Raw genomic sequence first — 16177 nt, 5'->3', positions numbered from 1 at the left:
GTGGAGGGATGGGTTGGTAAGTTTGCCGATGATACAAAGGTTGGAGGTGTTGTGGATAGTTTGGAGGGATAGAACATAGAACATAGAACATAGAACATAGAACATTACAGCGCAGAACAGGCCCTTCGGCCCACGATGTTGCGCCGACCAGTTACAAAACAATGACCCACTAACCTAAACCAATCCCTTTTCGTCCATAAACCTATCCACGGATCTCTTAAACGCCCCCAAACTAGGCGCATTTACAACTGCAGCAGGCAGGGCATTCCAATCCCTCACCACCCTCTGGGTAAAGAACCTACCCCTGACATCCATCCTATAACTACCACCCCTTAATTTAAAGCCATGCCCCCTCGTGCTAGATTTCTCCATCAGAGGAAAAAGGCTATTACTATCCACCCTATCTAAACCTCTAATCATCTTATATGTTTCAATAAGATCCCCTCTTAGCCGCCTTCTTTCCAGCGAAAACAACCCCAAATCCCTCAGCCTCTCCTCATAGGACCTCCCCTCCATACCAGGCAACATCCTGGTAAACCTCCTCTGCACCCTTTCCAAAGCCTCCACATCCTTCCTGTAATGTGGGGACCAGAACTGCACACAGTACTCCAAGTGCGGCCGCACCAGAGTTGTGTACAGTTGCAACATGACGCTGCGACTCCTAAATTCAATCCCCCTACCAATAAACGCCAAGACACCATATGCCTTCTTAACAACCTTATCTACTTGACTCCCAACTTTCAGGGATCTATGTACACATACACCTAGATCCCTCTGCTCATCCACACTATTCAAAGTCCTCCCGTTAGCCCTATACTCGACACATCTGTTATTCCTACCAAAGTGAATTACCTCACACTTCTCCACATTAAACTCCATCCGCCACCTCTCGGCCCAGCTCTGCAACCTGTCTAAGTCTTCCTGCAAACTATGACACCCTTCATCACTATCTACCACACCTCCGACTTTGGTGTCATCAGCAAATTTACTAATCCACCCAACTATACCCTCGTCCAGATCATTAATAAAAATTACAAACAGCAGTGGCCCCAAAACAGATCCCTGAGGCACACCACTCGTAACCGAACTCCATGATGAATATTTACCATCAACCACCACCCTCTGTCTCCTATCCGCTAGCCAATTCCTGATCCAATTCCCTAGATCACCCCCAATCCCATACATCTGCATTTTCTGCAGAAGCCTACCATGGTGAACCTTATCAAACGCCTTACTAAAATCCATATACACCACGTCCACTGCCTTACCCCCATCCACCTCTTTGGTCACTTTCTCAAAAAACTCAATAAGGTTAGTAAGGCATGACCTACCCGCCACAAAACCATGCTGACTATCTCCAATCAATTCATTACTCTCCAAATAACTATAAATCCTATCCCTAATAATTTTTTGTCAGTAACACGACATAGATAGGATGCAAGACTGGGCAGAGAGTTGGCAGATGGACTTCAACCCGGACAACTGTGTGGTGCTTCACTTTGGCAAGTCAATTGGGATGAAGGAATATAATATTAAGGGTAAGACTCTTAGCAGTGTAGAGGATCAGAAGGATCTTGGGGTCCGGGTTCATAGGACTCTCAAATCAGCTTTGCGGGTAGAGGATGTGGTTAAGAAGGCGTATGGTGTACTGGCCTTCATCAATCAAGGAATTGAGTTTAGGAGTCGGGGGATAATACTGTGGCTGCATAAGACCCTGGTCAGACCCCACTTGGAGTAATGTGCTCAGTTCTGGTCGCCTCATTACAGGAAGGATGTGGAAGTCATAGAAAGGGTGCAGAGGAGATTTATAAGGATGTTGCCTGGATTAGATGGCATGCCTTATGAGGAAAGGTTGAGAGAGCGCAGTCTTTTCTCCTCAGAGAGACAAAGGATGAGAGGTGACCTGATAGAGGTGTATAAGATGTTGAGAGGTATTGATCGAGTGGACTCTCAGAGCCTTTTTCCCAGGGCTGAAATGGTTGCCACAAGAGGACACAGGTTTAGGGTGCTGGGGAGTAGGTACAGAGGATCAGGGGTAAGTTTTTCACCCAGAGAGTGGCGGGTGCGTGGAATCGGCTGCCGGTGGTGGTGGTGGAGACAGATTCGATAGGGTCTTTTAAGAGACTTTTGGATAAGTACATGGGACTTAGTAAGATAGAGGGTTATAGGTAAACCTAGCAGATAGGGATATGTTCGGCACAACTTGTGGGCCGAAGGGCCTTCTGTGCTGTAGTTTTTCTATGTTCTATGTTCTAGTCTGCATCGCAAATCAGCTGTCCAGCCAATTGAATAATCAACCCCTTGTGATATAATACTCTCCACTTGCCTGGATGAGTCCAGCTCCAACAATACTCAAAGAAGCTCAATACCAAAATAGCCCACTTGATTGGCACCCCATCCACCAACTTAAATATTTAATTCCTCCACCACTGAAACACAGATGCACCACAGTAATTTAACACAGCTACTTCAACAGCACCTTCCAAACCTAACACCTCTACCACTTAGAAGGACAAGGGCAGCAGACACATGGGAAAAATACCACCTCCAAGCCACACATTTGGTTAGCACTGCTGTCTCACAGCGCCGGGGTCCCAGGTTCTATTCTGGCCTCAGGTCACTGTCTGTGTGGAGTGTGCACATTCTCTTCACATCTGTAGAGGCTTCCTGCGGGCATTTCTGTTTCCTCCCAAAGTCTAACGATGTGCGGGTTGGGTTGACTGGCCATGCTAAATTGACTCTAGTGTCAGGGGACTAGTAGGATAAATGTGTGAGATTGTGGAAATAGGGCCTGGGTGGGATTATGGTTGGTACAGACTTAATGGGCCAAATGGCCTCCTTCTGTACTATAGGGATTCTATACTCTATACCATCTCGACTTAGAACTATATTACCCTGGAAATTGTTATATAACAGCACTGTGGGTGTACCTACACCACACAGAGTGCAGCAGTTCAGCACAGTAGCTCACCAACATCTTCTCAGAGGGAATTAGGGATGGGAAATAAATGCTGGCATAGCCAGTGATACAAATATTCTGTGACTAAATAAATAAAATGTAAATGATCAAAATCCTTATTGATGGAAAATCTTGGGATTGCACCTGTGATTGCTGAATGTGGACTTGCAGCAGGCAAGTTTATGAATACACTGTGGCCGTGTATAGCAACTGCAACAGATTGCTGTTGTCTTCATGTTGAGTGAAGTAAATATAGCGTATTAGCAATAAAATGATTGTAATACATATTCTTACAGATTTCAGACAGGTTTACAATCATATAATGTTGGGGAGAAATTAATCAAGAAACGAGTATCTCAGTTATGAATAGGGCTTATGTCCAACATGGTTTGGTAGCACTCAAGACCAAACACTGCAAAATCACATTATTGTTCAAGTTATTAAAAGCAAAATGCTGCAGATTCTGGAATCTGAAACAAACAGAAAATGCTGGAAAATTTCAGCAGGTCTGACAGCATCTATGGAGACAGAATAGAGCCAGAACTCTGACAAAGGATCATCCAGACTCAAAACGTTGGCTCTATTCTCTCTCCACAGATGCTGTCAGACTTGCTGAGATTTTCCAGCATTTTCTGTTACTGTTAAGCTGTGTTCTCTTACCATCTTCTGGGGGAAGCATGTAATTCTTGTCCTCCAGTACTTCATAGTCAAATGTGAGCAAGTCAATGGGAATTGTGTATTTTCTGGCATAATTTTGCTGGCCGCCTGTCAGGAAAGCTTGTGTAAAGAAAAACCCAGACAACCAGAAGACAGGAGGAGCTGCATCTTCAAACCAATCCTGTCAGAAAAGACATTACAATCACATTGAGTATATACATCTACAAAATGTCTTTATTCACATGCAAGAGAATCAATTTATGCTTGGATTACATATCATCTAAGTTTAGAATACTATGACACTGGCCTGGAATTATGCCCTGTTTGTGAACACAAGTCCTCACTCACCTGAAGGAGTTTGAGGCTCCAAAAGCTAGTGCTGCCAAATAAATCTGTTGGACTTTAACCTGGTGTTGTGAAACTTCTTACTGGAATTATCTGTCAGCTACAGATGGTGGAGTTTGCCCCTGACTTCAAGAAAAGATACCTCTAAAAGATCTAACGAGCTCTGAGGATGGATTTCAACTTTCCCAATGTTGATTTCATTCTGCTGCTTGCCGTAGGGAGTCCACAATGCCCAGCAACAGCAATACCATCAAGCAGGCTAAGCAGACAATCGTGACACACTACAAATGTAGTTTTTCAGGGTCAGAGAAGTCATTCAGTGATGATTATGACTTAGTATGCTATTTATATCTTAGTTCCACCTCATTAAATCACGTTTAACTTTTCCAAGTTCTTTTTAAACACCGGGAATATAATGGAAAAAATGGAACTTCACATTAATTCAATGATTTTGAAACATTTCTAATGCGTGAACTTCAATAGCACATCCTGCTATAGGATGTTATAGGAATTAGACACATATGCAACACCGAACTTCAATACCCAGATGAACCTCATGCCTATGGCAGGCAAACCTTCTGCACTGAAGGTATAATCACTCTTCGCTGCACACAGGCAGTTTCAAGTTTCATATAGCTGACCAGAATGTAAGGCCACTATTAGGTTTTCAGGACACCTTGGTCCAGAGGTGCATGCTTCACAACAGCAGGTCCCAGAAATGATAGCATAAAAACCCTCTTCAACTGAGACGTCATTCGTACGCTACCAGTAGTGTACTACTGGAGACTAAATGATTTGGTACCACCAACAGCTTGTGCTCTGAGAAGAGCACCAATAGCCATCAGAAAGTAGTCAATGGACTGAATGGGATGACAATACTAGATTTCATCACTCCTCTTGACAAGGACATAGAATATATTTCAGCAATGGAGGTAACAGCAGAGAAATATGACACAGTCAGGATTTGATTTGATTCCGTGCACTTGAAAAAGGCACTGCTCAGTTCTCATCACCCTGTGAACACAGTGGGACAGGTGACAGCAGACATGCCAAATGCTAAGGTTTTTAGCACTCTGGTTATGAAATGCGGGTTCTGGCAAATCCCATTAGATGGAGAAACTTTGAAACTTACCACATTCATGTCTTCAAAAGGCAAATATCATTTTCTTGTGTGGTCTAGGGGATCTCCCTTAGCAGCGAGATCTTTCAGCATTAGATGGAGCAACTCTTTGCAGGCCAACTCTGAAATCAGTTCTGACGAACAGTCATCTAGACTCAAAACATTTGCTCTCTTCTCTCCCCAAAGATGCTGTCAGACCTGCTGAGATTTTCCAGCATTTTCTGTTTTTGCTGAGAAATCATTGGTTTGGGATTGTACAACAGAATCACAGAATTCCTACAGACAAGAAAGCCATTTGGTGCTTCACGTCTACACCAACTCTCATGGCTAGGCCCTCTCCCCTGCCTATCACTATAATCCTGCACATTTTCCATAGCTTATCCATCTAATCTACACATCGTAGGACACTAAAGGGCAATTTAGCATGGCCAGCTCACCTAACCTGCACATCTTTGGACTGTGGGAGGAAACTGGAGCCTGGAGGAAACCCATGCAGATATGGGAAGAATGTGCAAACTTCTCACAGACAGTCAAGGCTGCAATTGAACCTGGGTCCCTGGCACTGAGGCTGCAGTACTAAGCTCTGTGCCGCTGTGTCACCCCCATGCGTGTCTTTGTCACATCCTCAAAAGAATCAGGACCATACAGCTAGATCTAAACCCTGCAAGTTCAGAGTTAACCAGGTTTCCTTTGTGATTCATTTACCAACAACGAAAGGCATGAAGCTAGATCCAGGCAAGACAATGGCTATTAAACAGATAGTCACCCCTGTGGACAAGTACGTTATGATGTGGAGATGCCGGCATTGGACTGGGGTAAAACAGAAAGAAATCCCACAACACCAGCTTAAAGTCCAAACAGGTTTATTTGTGGCAAAAGCCGCAAGCTTTCCAGAGTTCCCAGCCACCTGATGAAGGGACAGCCTGTCCCAAAAGGTTGTGGCTTCTGCTACAAATAAACCTGTTTGGACTTTAAGCTGGTGTTGTGGGATTTCTTTCTGACAAGCACGTTTTATAGAGTTTCCTTGGAATGAAAAGTTATTTTTCTAAGTTCATCCTGTTTATATTGAGGTCACTGGACCTTCTTGTTAACTTTTCCACCAAGATATCCAGTGGTACTGGCAAGAGCACCAAACAGTGGTCTTCAATAGACTCAAACAGACTCTCAGCCCAGTCAGTGCTGCAATACTTTGACATTCGAGCATCTGTACTTATATCACCAGACACCTCCTAGCACAGACTTGGTGCAGTCTGCATCCAGAATGACAGACCAATCACCTTTGCTTCAGGGGCCTTCACTGACACTGAGACTCGTAATGCGCAATTTGAAAAGTAACTCCTTGCTTTAGTCTTTGGGAGAGTGAGAAAATGGAAAGGGAGGATGCCTGAGCTCAGGTTCTCACTACATTCGAGCAGGTTGCTGAGCTGCTAGAGGGAACTGAGATCATGCCTGTGCCAACAGTGAGGTTGACCTTCCCCAAGTATCTGGTGAGGAAGCATGCATAATCCAGATAATGCAGAAAACCAAGGTAATTAATAAGTGCTAAGTTTGAGCCAGCTGAGGCAATCACTCATTCTCTCTTCTCTCCATTCTAGGTACCAGCAGGAGAGGGTGAGGCCAGCCTCCACACCTGCATTTAGCCCCAGCCCACAGGACACCATGGAAGGGGATGACTTGCATCTGTGCAGCTGTCGCAGCATTCATCTCCACTCTCCATCAGCCCAGGGACACACACTTTGGTGCATTGTTTATCTAGTTTAGGCTTGGACTCAAACCCTGGTGGTCACATCACAGATACATGACCAAAGCAGGAGGAGGCAGTGACAGCCAAGGTCTTTGGCTCTCAGAAGACTGCTGAAGAAGGGGGCTTTGCTAAGTCTGACTCAGATGATCTTCTGAAGACTGTCACAGACAGGGTGGTGGAGTATCAGTGATACACAAGAGAACATCAGGCAGAAATGTCAGAAGCCCTCAATGGAGTGGTTCATGGGGTGGGGGAATGTAGCTGATATGCAAGCACATAAAAATCTCGATGGGGAGAATGGTGAGCACCATGGACAACCTGCTGTAGCAGAGCATCCAGTTTCTGCCAGAGATGCACTTGGACTGCACTCCATTGCTCTTGTCATTGTAAGCTTTTGCAGTGACTACCTAAGAGGGAATAAGAACATAAGAACTAGGAGCAGGAGTAGGCCATCTGGCCCCTTGGGCCTGCTCTACCATTCAGTAAGATTCATGGCTAATCTTTTTCTGGACTCAGCTCCTTTTATCCACCTGCTCACTATAACCTTTAATTCCTTTACTGTTCAAAAATCTATCATTGCCTTAAAAAACATTCAACAAGGTAGTCTCAACTGCTTCACTGGGCAGGGAATTCCACAGATTCACAACCGTTTGGGTGAACAAGTTTCTTCTCAACTCAGTCCTAAATCTGCTCCCCCTTATTTTGAGGCCACCAAAATAGTATTAGTGAATTGCAGGAATGTACCCAGTAGGTTGATCTTCCTCCAGATATCTCTTCTCCTCAAGGCGTCAGGCAAGGGCCATCGGGCACCAAAACAGTGCACTTAACTGTGAGCAGGAGACTCAAAGCAATCAGAGGGCCTCTTAGCCTTGGGCCGGCAGAAGGTGCCTGCTGAAGCCATCACAGACATCCTGACATGGTAGTGAGTAGGCAGCTTTCATCTCAGCTGTGGACGTCAGAAATGCATCTGGACAAAGTAGTAGAGTAAGGAATATCAAAGAGTAATGAATTAGCACTACAGCATTGATGTTGAATCACTGTAAACAGTTTTTGCACTCCCAACAATATATTATCTTGCACTGTTTGGAAGTCTCCTGGATTCATTTTTGTGGCTAGTTGTTTTAATGATAGTGCGCACTCCATCCTTTCAATGGGGAACCACAGATGGGTCATCCTCCTACTAATACATAGCATACATCACTCTTTGACAAGGGTGACACTACCATATGCGAAGGGCCTCCCACTCACTATTTTGGGTTTCCTCCACTGCCCTCGAGATTCTATGGATAGACCTTATCACAATGAAAAGAACAACTACATATGCCCTTTGTAGGCAGGTCTATTCTCAGGAGGATGGTGGTTTTCAGTCACAACTTGGCTGCCATTAACCTGCAAAGCCCCTCCCCTCTTCTTTCCTCATTCTGTTTAGAACCAACAGCAAATAGCAAACAGCAGCTTCTCACTTTGCAAAGAACCGTTTGGGCCAGACCTGCTATTGTGTTGCATTCATCCAATAGTGAGGATTAGCAAATCAAAAACCCACCATGAACACTGGGAGTGGAAGATTGGACTTGGTTTCCTGATGTCGTGAAAATTATTTTTTGCCACCCCAAAACGCCACGAATCCCACCACTGGAGAGGAAGAATTCACCCAAAATGTTCACAAAATTAAAATCGTAACCTTATAAATGATAAAACCATCATAATAATTGATTAATAACCATAACAACAAAAAAGGTGTCTAACCTGAGTTTTATCCTATGATTAAAAATTAATTTATTTACCTAATATAGTACAAATTAAATATGTGCAGATACTGCTTTTAATATAAACATCTTGCTTTGTTGAGTGATTAGTTTAGATTTTATGGGTAGTGCTTGGCAAGGACACAACTGTGTTATAAGTAGCACATCATTAAAACCTGAAATTGAAACAATGGCAATGAATAGATGATAACTATAAGTGTTCCCATCCATTAGCGTACTTGTCAACTGAAGAGAATGATAGTAGTCAATGTTAGAGCACTAACATACCAGTCTACAAGTAAGTTAACTTTCTCACTTTGATTCTTGTCCCAAGTTACAGTGCACAATGAACTTTGGGAGTGAAGTTGCAGAAAGGAAAACAAGACAGGAATTATCCTGTCTGATCAACAAATTGCACAGATAACGCTGCAAAGTGAAGTTTCGGCCAGGGAATATATCAATTGTTTACTATTCCAGCAGCAGACAGGTGAAACCCAGTGAATTTTGATTGAAAATGCACAAGGTAAATTACAATTCAAAAAGTAATGCACACAGCAGCTGGTGATAAGGTCTTCCTGAAGCTGATTTACTGCTGTCTTTATATGGAGGTATATATTGCCTCAACTGAAAATTCAAACAGGCTTTAAGTGTAGGAGATGAATTGCAGAATAAAATTACCCTTTCTAAAATCAAAAGCAGTGAAATGCTGTGAGAAATTATATTCTTGGCATCAAGAAAATTCTAGGAATAATCTTTCATCTTAAACATTGTCAGGCTGTGAGACAGTTTTCAGCCACCCACAATTCATAAATTAAACATAGGTTTTAAAACTTCATCTGTGCCATTTTTTGGTTCGGCATACCGACCACAATAAGAATGGCAATTGAGTTTTGATTAAAGGTCACAATCTGAAATGCTAACTCTGTTTCCCTCTCATAAATGCTGCCAGATCTGCTGAATATTTCCAGCATTTTCTGTTTTTATCTTGATCTAAATGAGTTTAGAGAAGTTACAAATCGTGGCCCCCACATTCTAAAACCATTGTGAATGTATTTTGCGGTTCAAATATTTCACTGACTTTTAAATTAAATATATCAACTGTTGTTTGGTACTGCATATATAATGAAGATCTTTAATACCAAAATATATAAATTACCAATACGTAGGTGCGGAAATATATTACCAAAAACCAAGGTTCCTACTGAGTCTACACACAGGGTCATGACTAAGCCTTCTGGAGTGCCCATTTTAACTTTATCAATTTCAGGATGTGGACCCATCACTAGTTATCCTTGAGATTGTATCTTGATCCCTATGATGAAGGTGTTTCCAAAACACTATTTTGTATGGAATTCCATGATTTTCATCCAGTAACAACGAAGGAATGGCATTATTGATATCTATCCATGTCAGGATGACGTATTTAAAGTCAACGTAGAGATGATGGTGACCCTTTATCCCTACTGCTCTTGTAGTTCCAGGTGGTGGCTGTTATAGGTTTGGAAGATGCTACCAAAATAGTCTTATCCATTAGGTGGTACACATTGCAGCTTCTTACACAGGTGATGAAGGAGTTGGATATTTAGGATGTTCTTGCATGTTGCTGCAACTATATTCGACAAGCAAATGATATGTTTCTTCTAGGTGATGCAACAGACTTTGGTGAAGTCAGGAGGTGAGCGCAGAATACTCAGCCTCTGACTTGCTCGAGCAGAGTAAGAAGTCTCACAATACCAGTTAAAGTCCAACCAGTTTTAAACTTTAACCTGGTGTTGTGAGACTTCTTACTGTGTTTACCCCAGTCCAATGCTGGCATCTTGCTCTAGCAGACACAGCAATTATGGCCATGATTCTCCCAAAAACGTTTTTAAGTGTCGAATTCACAGGAAGACCGTTGTAAATCATTTTCAGTGCAACTTCACATACGAATCTCCACACTCTGGGATATCACAATCAGGAGTGTTATTAAAAGCTCAGGGGGTGGGGCCTATTCATATTGGAGGCTGACAGTTCCAAACTGTCAGCCTGCAGTTTGCTGGCCAGCTCGATCGCTGGCCAGTCCCAGACTCTCACAGTGTTGCCCTCCATGACTTGTTTGCGGCCCCCCACCCCTGTTCTGGACAGCCCGATCTTCAACCTTCCACCCCCCCCCCCCCCCGCAACAATCCCTGCAGTGATGATTTCCCCCCCTACCCCCAGACTGCCCAAATCACTGACCTTCTTCCAGCCCACATCAATCCCAATGGCAGAGTGGCAGTGGGATACCTCCATCCCCACTGATCGCCCACCCAGGCTCCGCCCCCAGTAGACTCCACCACCAATAGATCCCTCCCTTGGCACTGCCCGATGCCCAATGGACAGTACCAAGATGCTCCCTGAACAATGTGCCCATGCCTGGGGGCACCACCCCCCTGCCCCGCCACTACCCGATCCCCGGAGGGGCCCTGATTGCCCCTCCTTCACTTCAGCAGGATCGTCCCACTAGTTCTCCGGAAGTGGGGAGCTAGTCTGAACCACGCTCTAGTGAAACACTCCTGACGAGGTGGGATTTGCTAGCGGACCCAGAGAATTCAGTCCCGGGCTTGCTCATCACATTAAAATAAGATTTTAAAGAGTATTAGCCTTGTGTTCCTGCCAGTTTCCAGCACGACTCAGATGGCGCTGGATATCTGGCACTGGAAAACGGAATGCATGCACGAACCCCACAAATGAGTGGACACGCGATTCTCCCAGTTTACCGTGCTAATATTTTAGCACGGCGGGATGGGAGAATCACCCAATCTTTATTTGGTCCAGTTTAGCTCTGGTCAATGGATGAAACCGACACCCTCTATCCCTCCAAAAGCTGCTGGTGGGTGTATCAGTGATGATAATGCCATTGGATGTTAAAGAGGAGTGATCAGGCACTCTCTTATTTAAAATGGTCATTACCTATCAACGATGTTGCACAAATGTTATTTGTCACTTCTCAGCCCAAGCCTTAATGTTTTCCAGTATTTGCCACTAACATGAACTGCTTCAATAACTGAGGCATTATGAATGCAACTGAATATAGCACAATCATCAGCAAACAGTTCTCCTTGTGATGTTATCATAGAGGGAAGGTCACTGATGAGCAGATGAACATAGCTGGGCCTTGGATGCCCAAGTCTTAGTTTGTCAGGGCCTTGCATAACCCTGTATATCAGTGTTAGCTTTATAGTTTATCCCAAATTACCTGTAGGTTCCTCCAGACCTATTCAAATTAGTTATAGGAACCTTCCCAAAAATGAAAGCAGTCTCCTTAGAACCTTCAGGATATGTGGCAACAGACAGGGCAGGTTGCTGCTTTGCATAATGATAGTAAACTATTTTGGCAGTAACGGATAGGTATAAAATTTTGGAAACACTCTTTATTTGGAGCAGTGCTTGGAATGAAGTCATAACTGAATTCTGATGAACTAAAGAGTCCATGAAAAAGAACTGAACTTTTGTCTCGTTTGTGTATTTTCCAATCATTGTCTTTATTTGCATATTTGAATTCTTTTGAATGAGCTATATTTTGAGGAGTTTCATTTGGCCAACATGTCTTTCATCTTACAGACATCAACAGGATGTGTGTTCATATTCATGATGCACCATCTGTCTAATGTAAATTAAATTGGAACATGCCAACTTGATTCACGTGGTTTTCTTGTGAGAGCTGCCTCAATTGTATATTATATGCATTACTGAGCAGATTACTGTACACAACAGATGCAGAAATGAACTGATTATGCTCTTACATTATCTAAATGTAAGCCAATAAAAGCTAATAATTTTTTATTGTGATGTTAATTTTGAAATGATTAGTATCACAAGAGATTGGGTAATGAATGGCAGATTGCTAAAATACAAGTCGTTAGAGAGCAAAAGCACTCACCTGTAAGAATCTCAGTCTGTCTAAGAAGTCATGCATGTAGCTGCCAAGTGGTTTGAGACTAGGGTACGATTTACTCATCCACATTCCTGGAATTTTTCCTGTCAGCATGCTCTTCACCACCTCTTCCAGTTCAGCAGACATCACCACTAATCCCTAACAAAATGCCATATATAAAATGTCAAATTAATGAGATTTTTCACCTACGTTCAACAGAAAAGAAGACAGCACTTAGTCTCTGGGGTTTAGAAGAATGAGAGCTGATCTCATTGGAAAAGACAAGATTCTAAAGCAGATTGACACATTGAAAAGTTGTTTTCCCTGGTTAGGGAATCTCGAACACTGAGGCTCAGCCTCAAAATAAACAGTTGATCATTTAAGACTGAAATACGGAAACATTTCTTCACTCAGAGGATTGTGAATCATTGAAATTCTCTACCTCACAGGGTTTTAAATGCTCCACTGTTAAGTATACTCAGGGTAGATTTTGATAGATTTTATATCTCCCAGGGAATCGGGACATGGGGAGCAGGTGGGAAAGCAAAGTTGAGGCAGTATCTCAACCACGATCTTATTGACTGGCAGGAAAGGTACGAAGGGCCATATGGGCTGCTCCTGCTCCTATTTATTTTGGAGATAGTCGAGTAAAGTTTCTATTCATTGTAAATAATAAAGCAGGAACATAGGGCATTCAATTCCTCAGACCTGCTCCATCATTCAGTTAGATAATGGCTGATCTGAATCTTAACTCTATTGATCCACCTTGATTCAGTTATCCATAATAATCTTGCCAACAAAAATCTACCAAATTCAATTTTGATGATAGATATCACCAAATGAATGTAATAACCAAAAGTAAATTACATCAGTATTAAATGACTGGCAACCAAATCAGTGTCAAACCTAGAGCTTTGCATCCCCTTAAACTCAAATGTGGAGGTCAAGAAAAGCCCCAGATCAGCCCAGGGTCCCCATAAATTTTGCATCGATTTGAGCCTTGGACAGGACACTCTGGTTTCACAGACTTGACCCCAAGGCATAAACCATTGTCTCACAAAATGGATCACTGCCAGAGAAAAAGTTGAAATCAATGCAATGGTTGACTGTTAGTTTCACGTTTAGGACAAAGGCAAAATATTCCAACTCTCATTTACTATGGCGGGCAGGAAACTCTGTGCAATATTTGTTGGGATGTTGCTTAATAAATACAATTCCAACACATATTACTACTTAACGCTGCAACTAATATTTTAAGTGATAATGCAATAAATTGGGGAGATAGTCATGTGCAGTGAAGAGTTTTGAGGTTGATTCATAGATTTGTGTTATAAGGAGTAAATTGTTTATCAATCTGAAAAGGATACATCTGAGAAGAGACTTTATAGTTTATACAATAATAAATAGCATGAAAACGGAGCATTCCCTCAAAATTAACAATGTGAGTTAGACAATAGGATAAATAGATATAGGTTCAAGCTAGTGAAAGGTAACTTTAGGGCTGATATCAGGTTACTCATGTAGAGAGTAATGGACTTAGAAAGACCTCTTCTAGGCACAGTGATATGAAGAAGACTTGGAATCATTTAAAAAACTAGAAACAGCAATGGAGCAGAGTGAAGAGTTGTACTCGATAGATCAGACAAATAGTCTTGTGAGGTATGATCCTGTGCTGTCTTGAATAGAGGAGAAAGTTGAATACAAATTTGATTATGTAATGTAGGTTTCTACACAGAAGGGAAAAGAACATGAAGCTACACAACGCCTGAGACCTGGGTTCGATTCCTGACTTGGGAAGCAGATGCTTCCTCTTGTGGGTCATTCTAGGACGAGAGGTCATAGTCTTAGAATAAGGGGTAGCAAATTTAAAACAGAGTTGAGGAGAAACTACTTCTCCCAAAGGATTATGAATCTGTGGAATTTGTTACCCCGAGTGCGGTGGATGCTGAGACAGTGAGTCAATTTGAAGGGGAGTTAGACAAATTTTTAATTGGTAATGGGTTGAAAGGTTATGGGAAGAAGGCAAGAAAATGGGAATGAGGAGCATATCAGCCATGATCAAATGGTGGAGCAGGATGGGCCAAATGGCTTAATTCTGTTCCTACATCTTACAAACATATGAACTTGGGTCACTGCCTGTGCAGAGTCAACAATATTCTCTCCGTGTCTGTGTGGGTTTCCTCCCGGTGCTCAGGTTTCCTCCCACAGTCAAAAGACATGCTGGTTAGGTGAATTGGCCATGCTTAATTCTCCCCCAGTGTACCAGGGTCCAGAGGACATTTACAAGAATGATCCCTGGAATGAAAAGCTTGTCGTATGAGGAATGGTTGAGGACTCTGGGTCTGTATGCGTTGGAGTTTAGAAGGATGAGGGGAGATCTTATTGAAACTTACATAAGAACATAAGAACATAAGAAATAGGAGCAGGAGTAGGCCATCAAGCCCTTCGAGCCTGCCCCGCCATTCAATAAGATCATGGCTGATCTGTCGTGGCTCAGTTCCACTTTCCCGCTTTCTCCCCATAACCCTTAATCCCCTCTCTTATCAAAAACCCATCAACCCGCGTCTTAAAAATATTTAGCGAGGCAGCCTCCACCACTTCAATGGGCAGAGAATTCCAGAGATTCACCACCCTTTGAGTGAAGAAGTTCCTCCTCAACTCCGTTCTAAACCGCCCCCCTTTTATCTTGAGGCTGTGCCCCCTAGTCCTACTGTCTTTTTTGAGCGGGAAGAGTCTCTCCACCTCTATCCTATCCATCCCATTCATCATCTTATACGTCTCAATGAGATCTCCCCTCATTCTTCTAAACTCTAACGAGTACAAGCCCAGTTTATTCAACCTCTCCTCATAGCTCAACCCCCTCAACTCCGGTATCAGCCTAGTAAACCTCCTCTGCACTCCCTCCAAGGCCAAAATATCTTTGCGCAGGTGTGGCGCCCAAAACTGCACACAGTACTCCAGCTGCGGCCTCACCAATGCCCTATACAGCTGCAGCAAGACCTCCCTACTTTTATATTCAATCCCCCTCGCTATGAAGGCCAGCATCCCATTCGCCTTCCTGACCACCTGCTGCACCTGCAAGCTGGGTTTTTGCGACTCATGCACAAGGACCCCGAGGTCCCTCTGCACCGTCGCCTGCAGCAGTTTTTCGCCCCGTAAGTAATAGTCCTTCCTACCATTCTTCCTACCAAAGTGGACCACCTCACACTTGCCAACATTAAATTCCATTTGCCATTTCCTGGCCCATTCGCCCAGCCTATCTAGATCCTTCTGCAGACTCTCCACACCCTCCGCACAATTTGCCGTTCCCCCAATCTTGGTGTCATCAGCAAATTTCGACACCCTACACTCGGTTCCCTCCTCCAGATCATCTATATAAATGGTAAAAAGCTGAGGCCCCAGCACCGACCCCTGGGGCACTCCACTAGTCACCATCCGCCAATCCGAATAGCACCCGTTGACCCCACTCTCTGCCTCCTATTTGACAACCATTCCTCTATCCACGCTAACACCCTACCCCCAACTCCATGTCCCTCGACCTTCTGCAATAACCTCTTGTGAGGTACTTTGTCAAACGCCTTCTGAAAATCCAGAAAGACCACATCCACCGGCTCTCCTCTATCCACCGCCCTAGACACATCCTCATAGAACTCCAGTAAATTTGTCAGACACGACTTCCCTTTAATGAAACCGTGCTGCGTCTGCTCTATCA

The 16177-nt window shown here is 43.4% G+C and overlaps 1 protein-coding gene across 1 annotated transcript in view; it reads right to left on the bottom strand.

The window, feature by feature from the left end:
* The window catches only part of dnah7 (dynein, axonemal, heavy chain 7), a 438937-nt gene that overhangs the window by 20383 nt on the left and 402377 nt on the right, over positions 1 to 16177 (bottom strand). The window contains exons 61-62 of the mRNA XM_080198799.1: positions 12472 to 12624; positions 3620 to 3797 (exon numbers count right to left, since the gene is read on the bottom strand). Of these exons, the coding sequence (XP_080054925.1) occupies positions 3620 to 3797; positions 12472 to 12624 (331 nt within the window). The remainder of the gene's footprint in view (positions 1 to 3619; positions 3798 to 12471; positions 12625 to 16177) is intronic.

The sequence above is a fragment of the Carcharhinus amblyrhynchos genome, chromosome 11 (assembly GCF_965287045.1).
Source record: "Carcharhinus amblyrhynchos chromosome 11, sCarAmb.v2.hapA, whole genome shotgun sequence".
In the NCBI taxonomy this organism is placed as follows: Eukaryota; Metazoa; Chordata; class Chondrichthyes; order Carcharhiniformes; family Carcharhinidae; genus Carcharhinus; species Carcharhinus amblyrhynchos.
The sequence above is the reverse complement of the archived record's forward strand: the minus strand, read 5'-3'. Positions and strand labels throughout refer to the sequence as shown.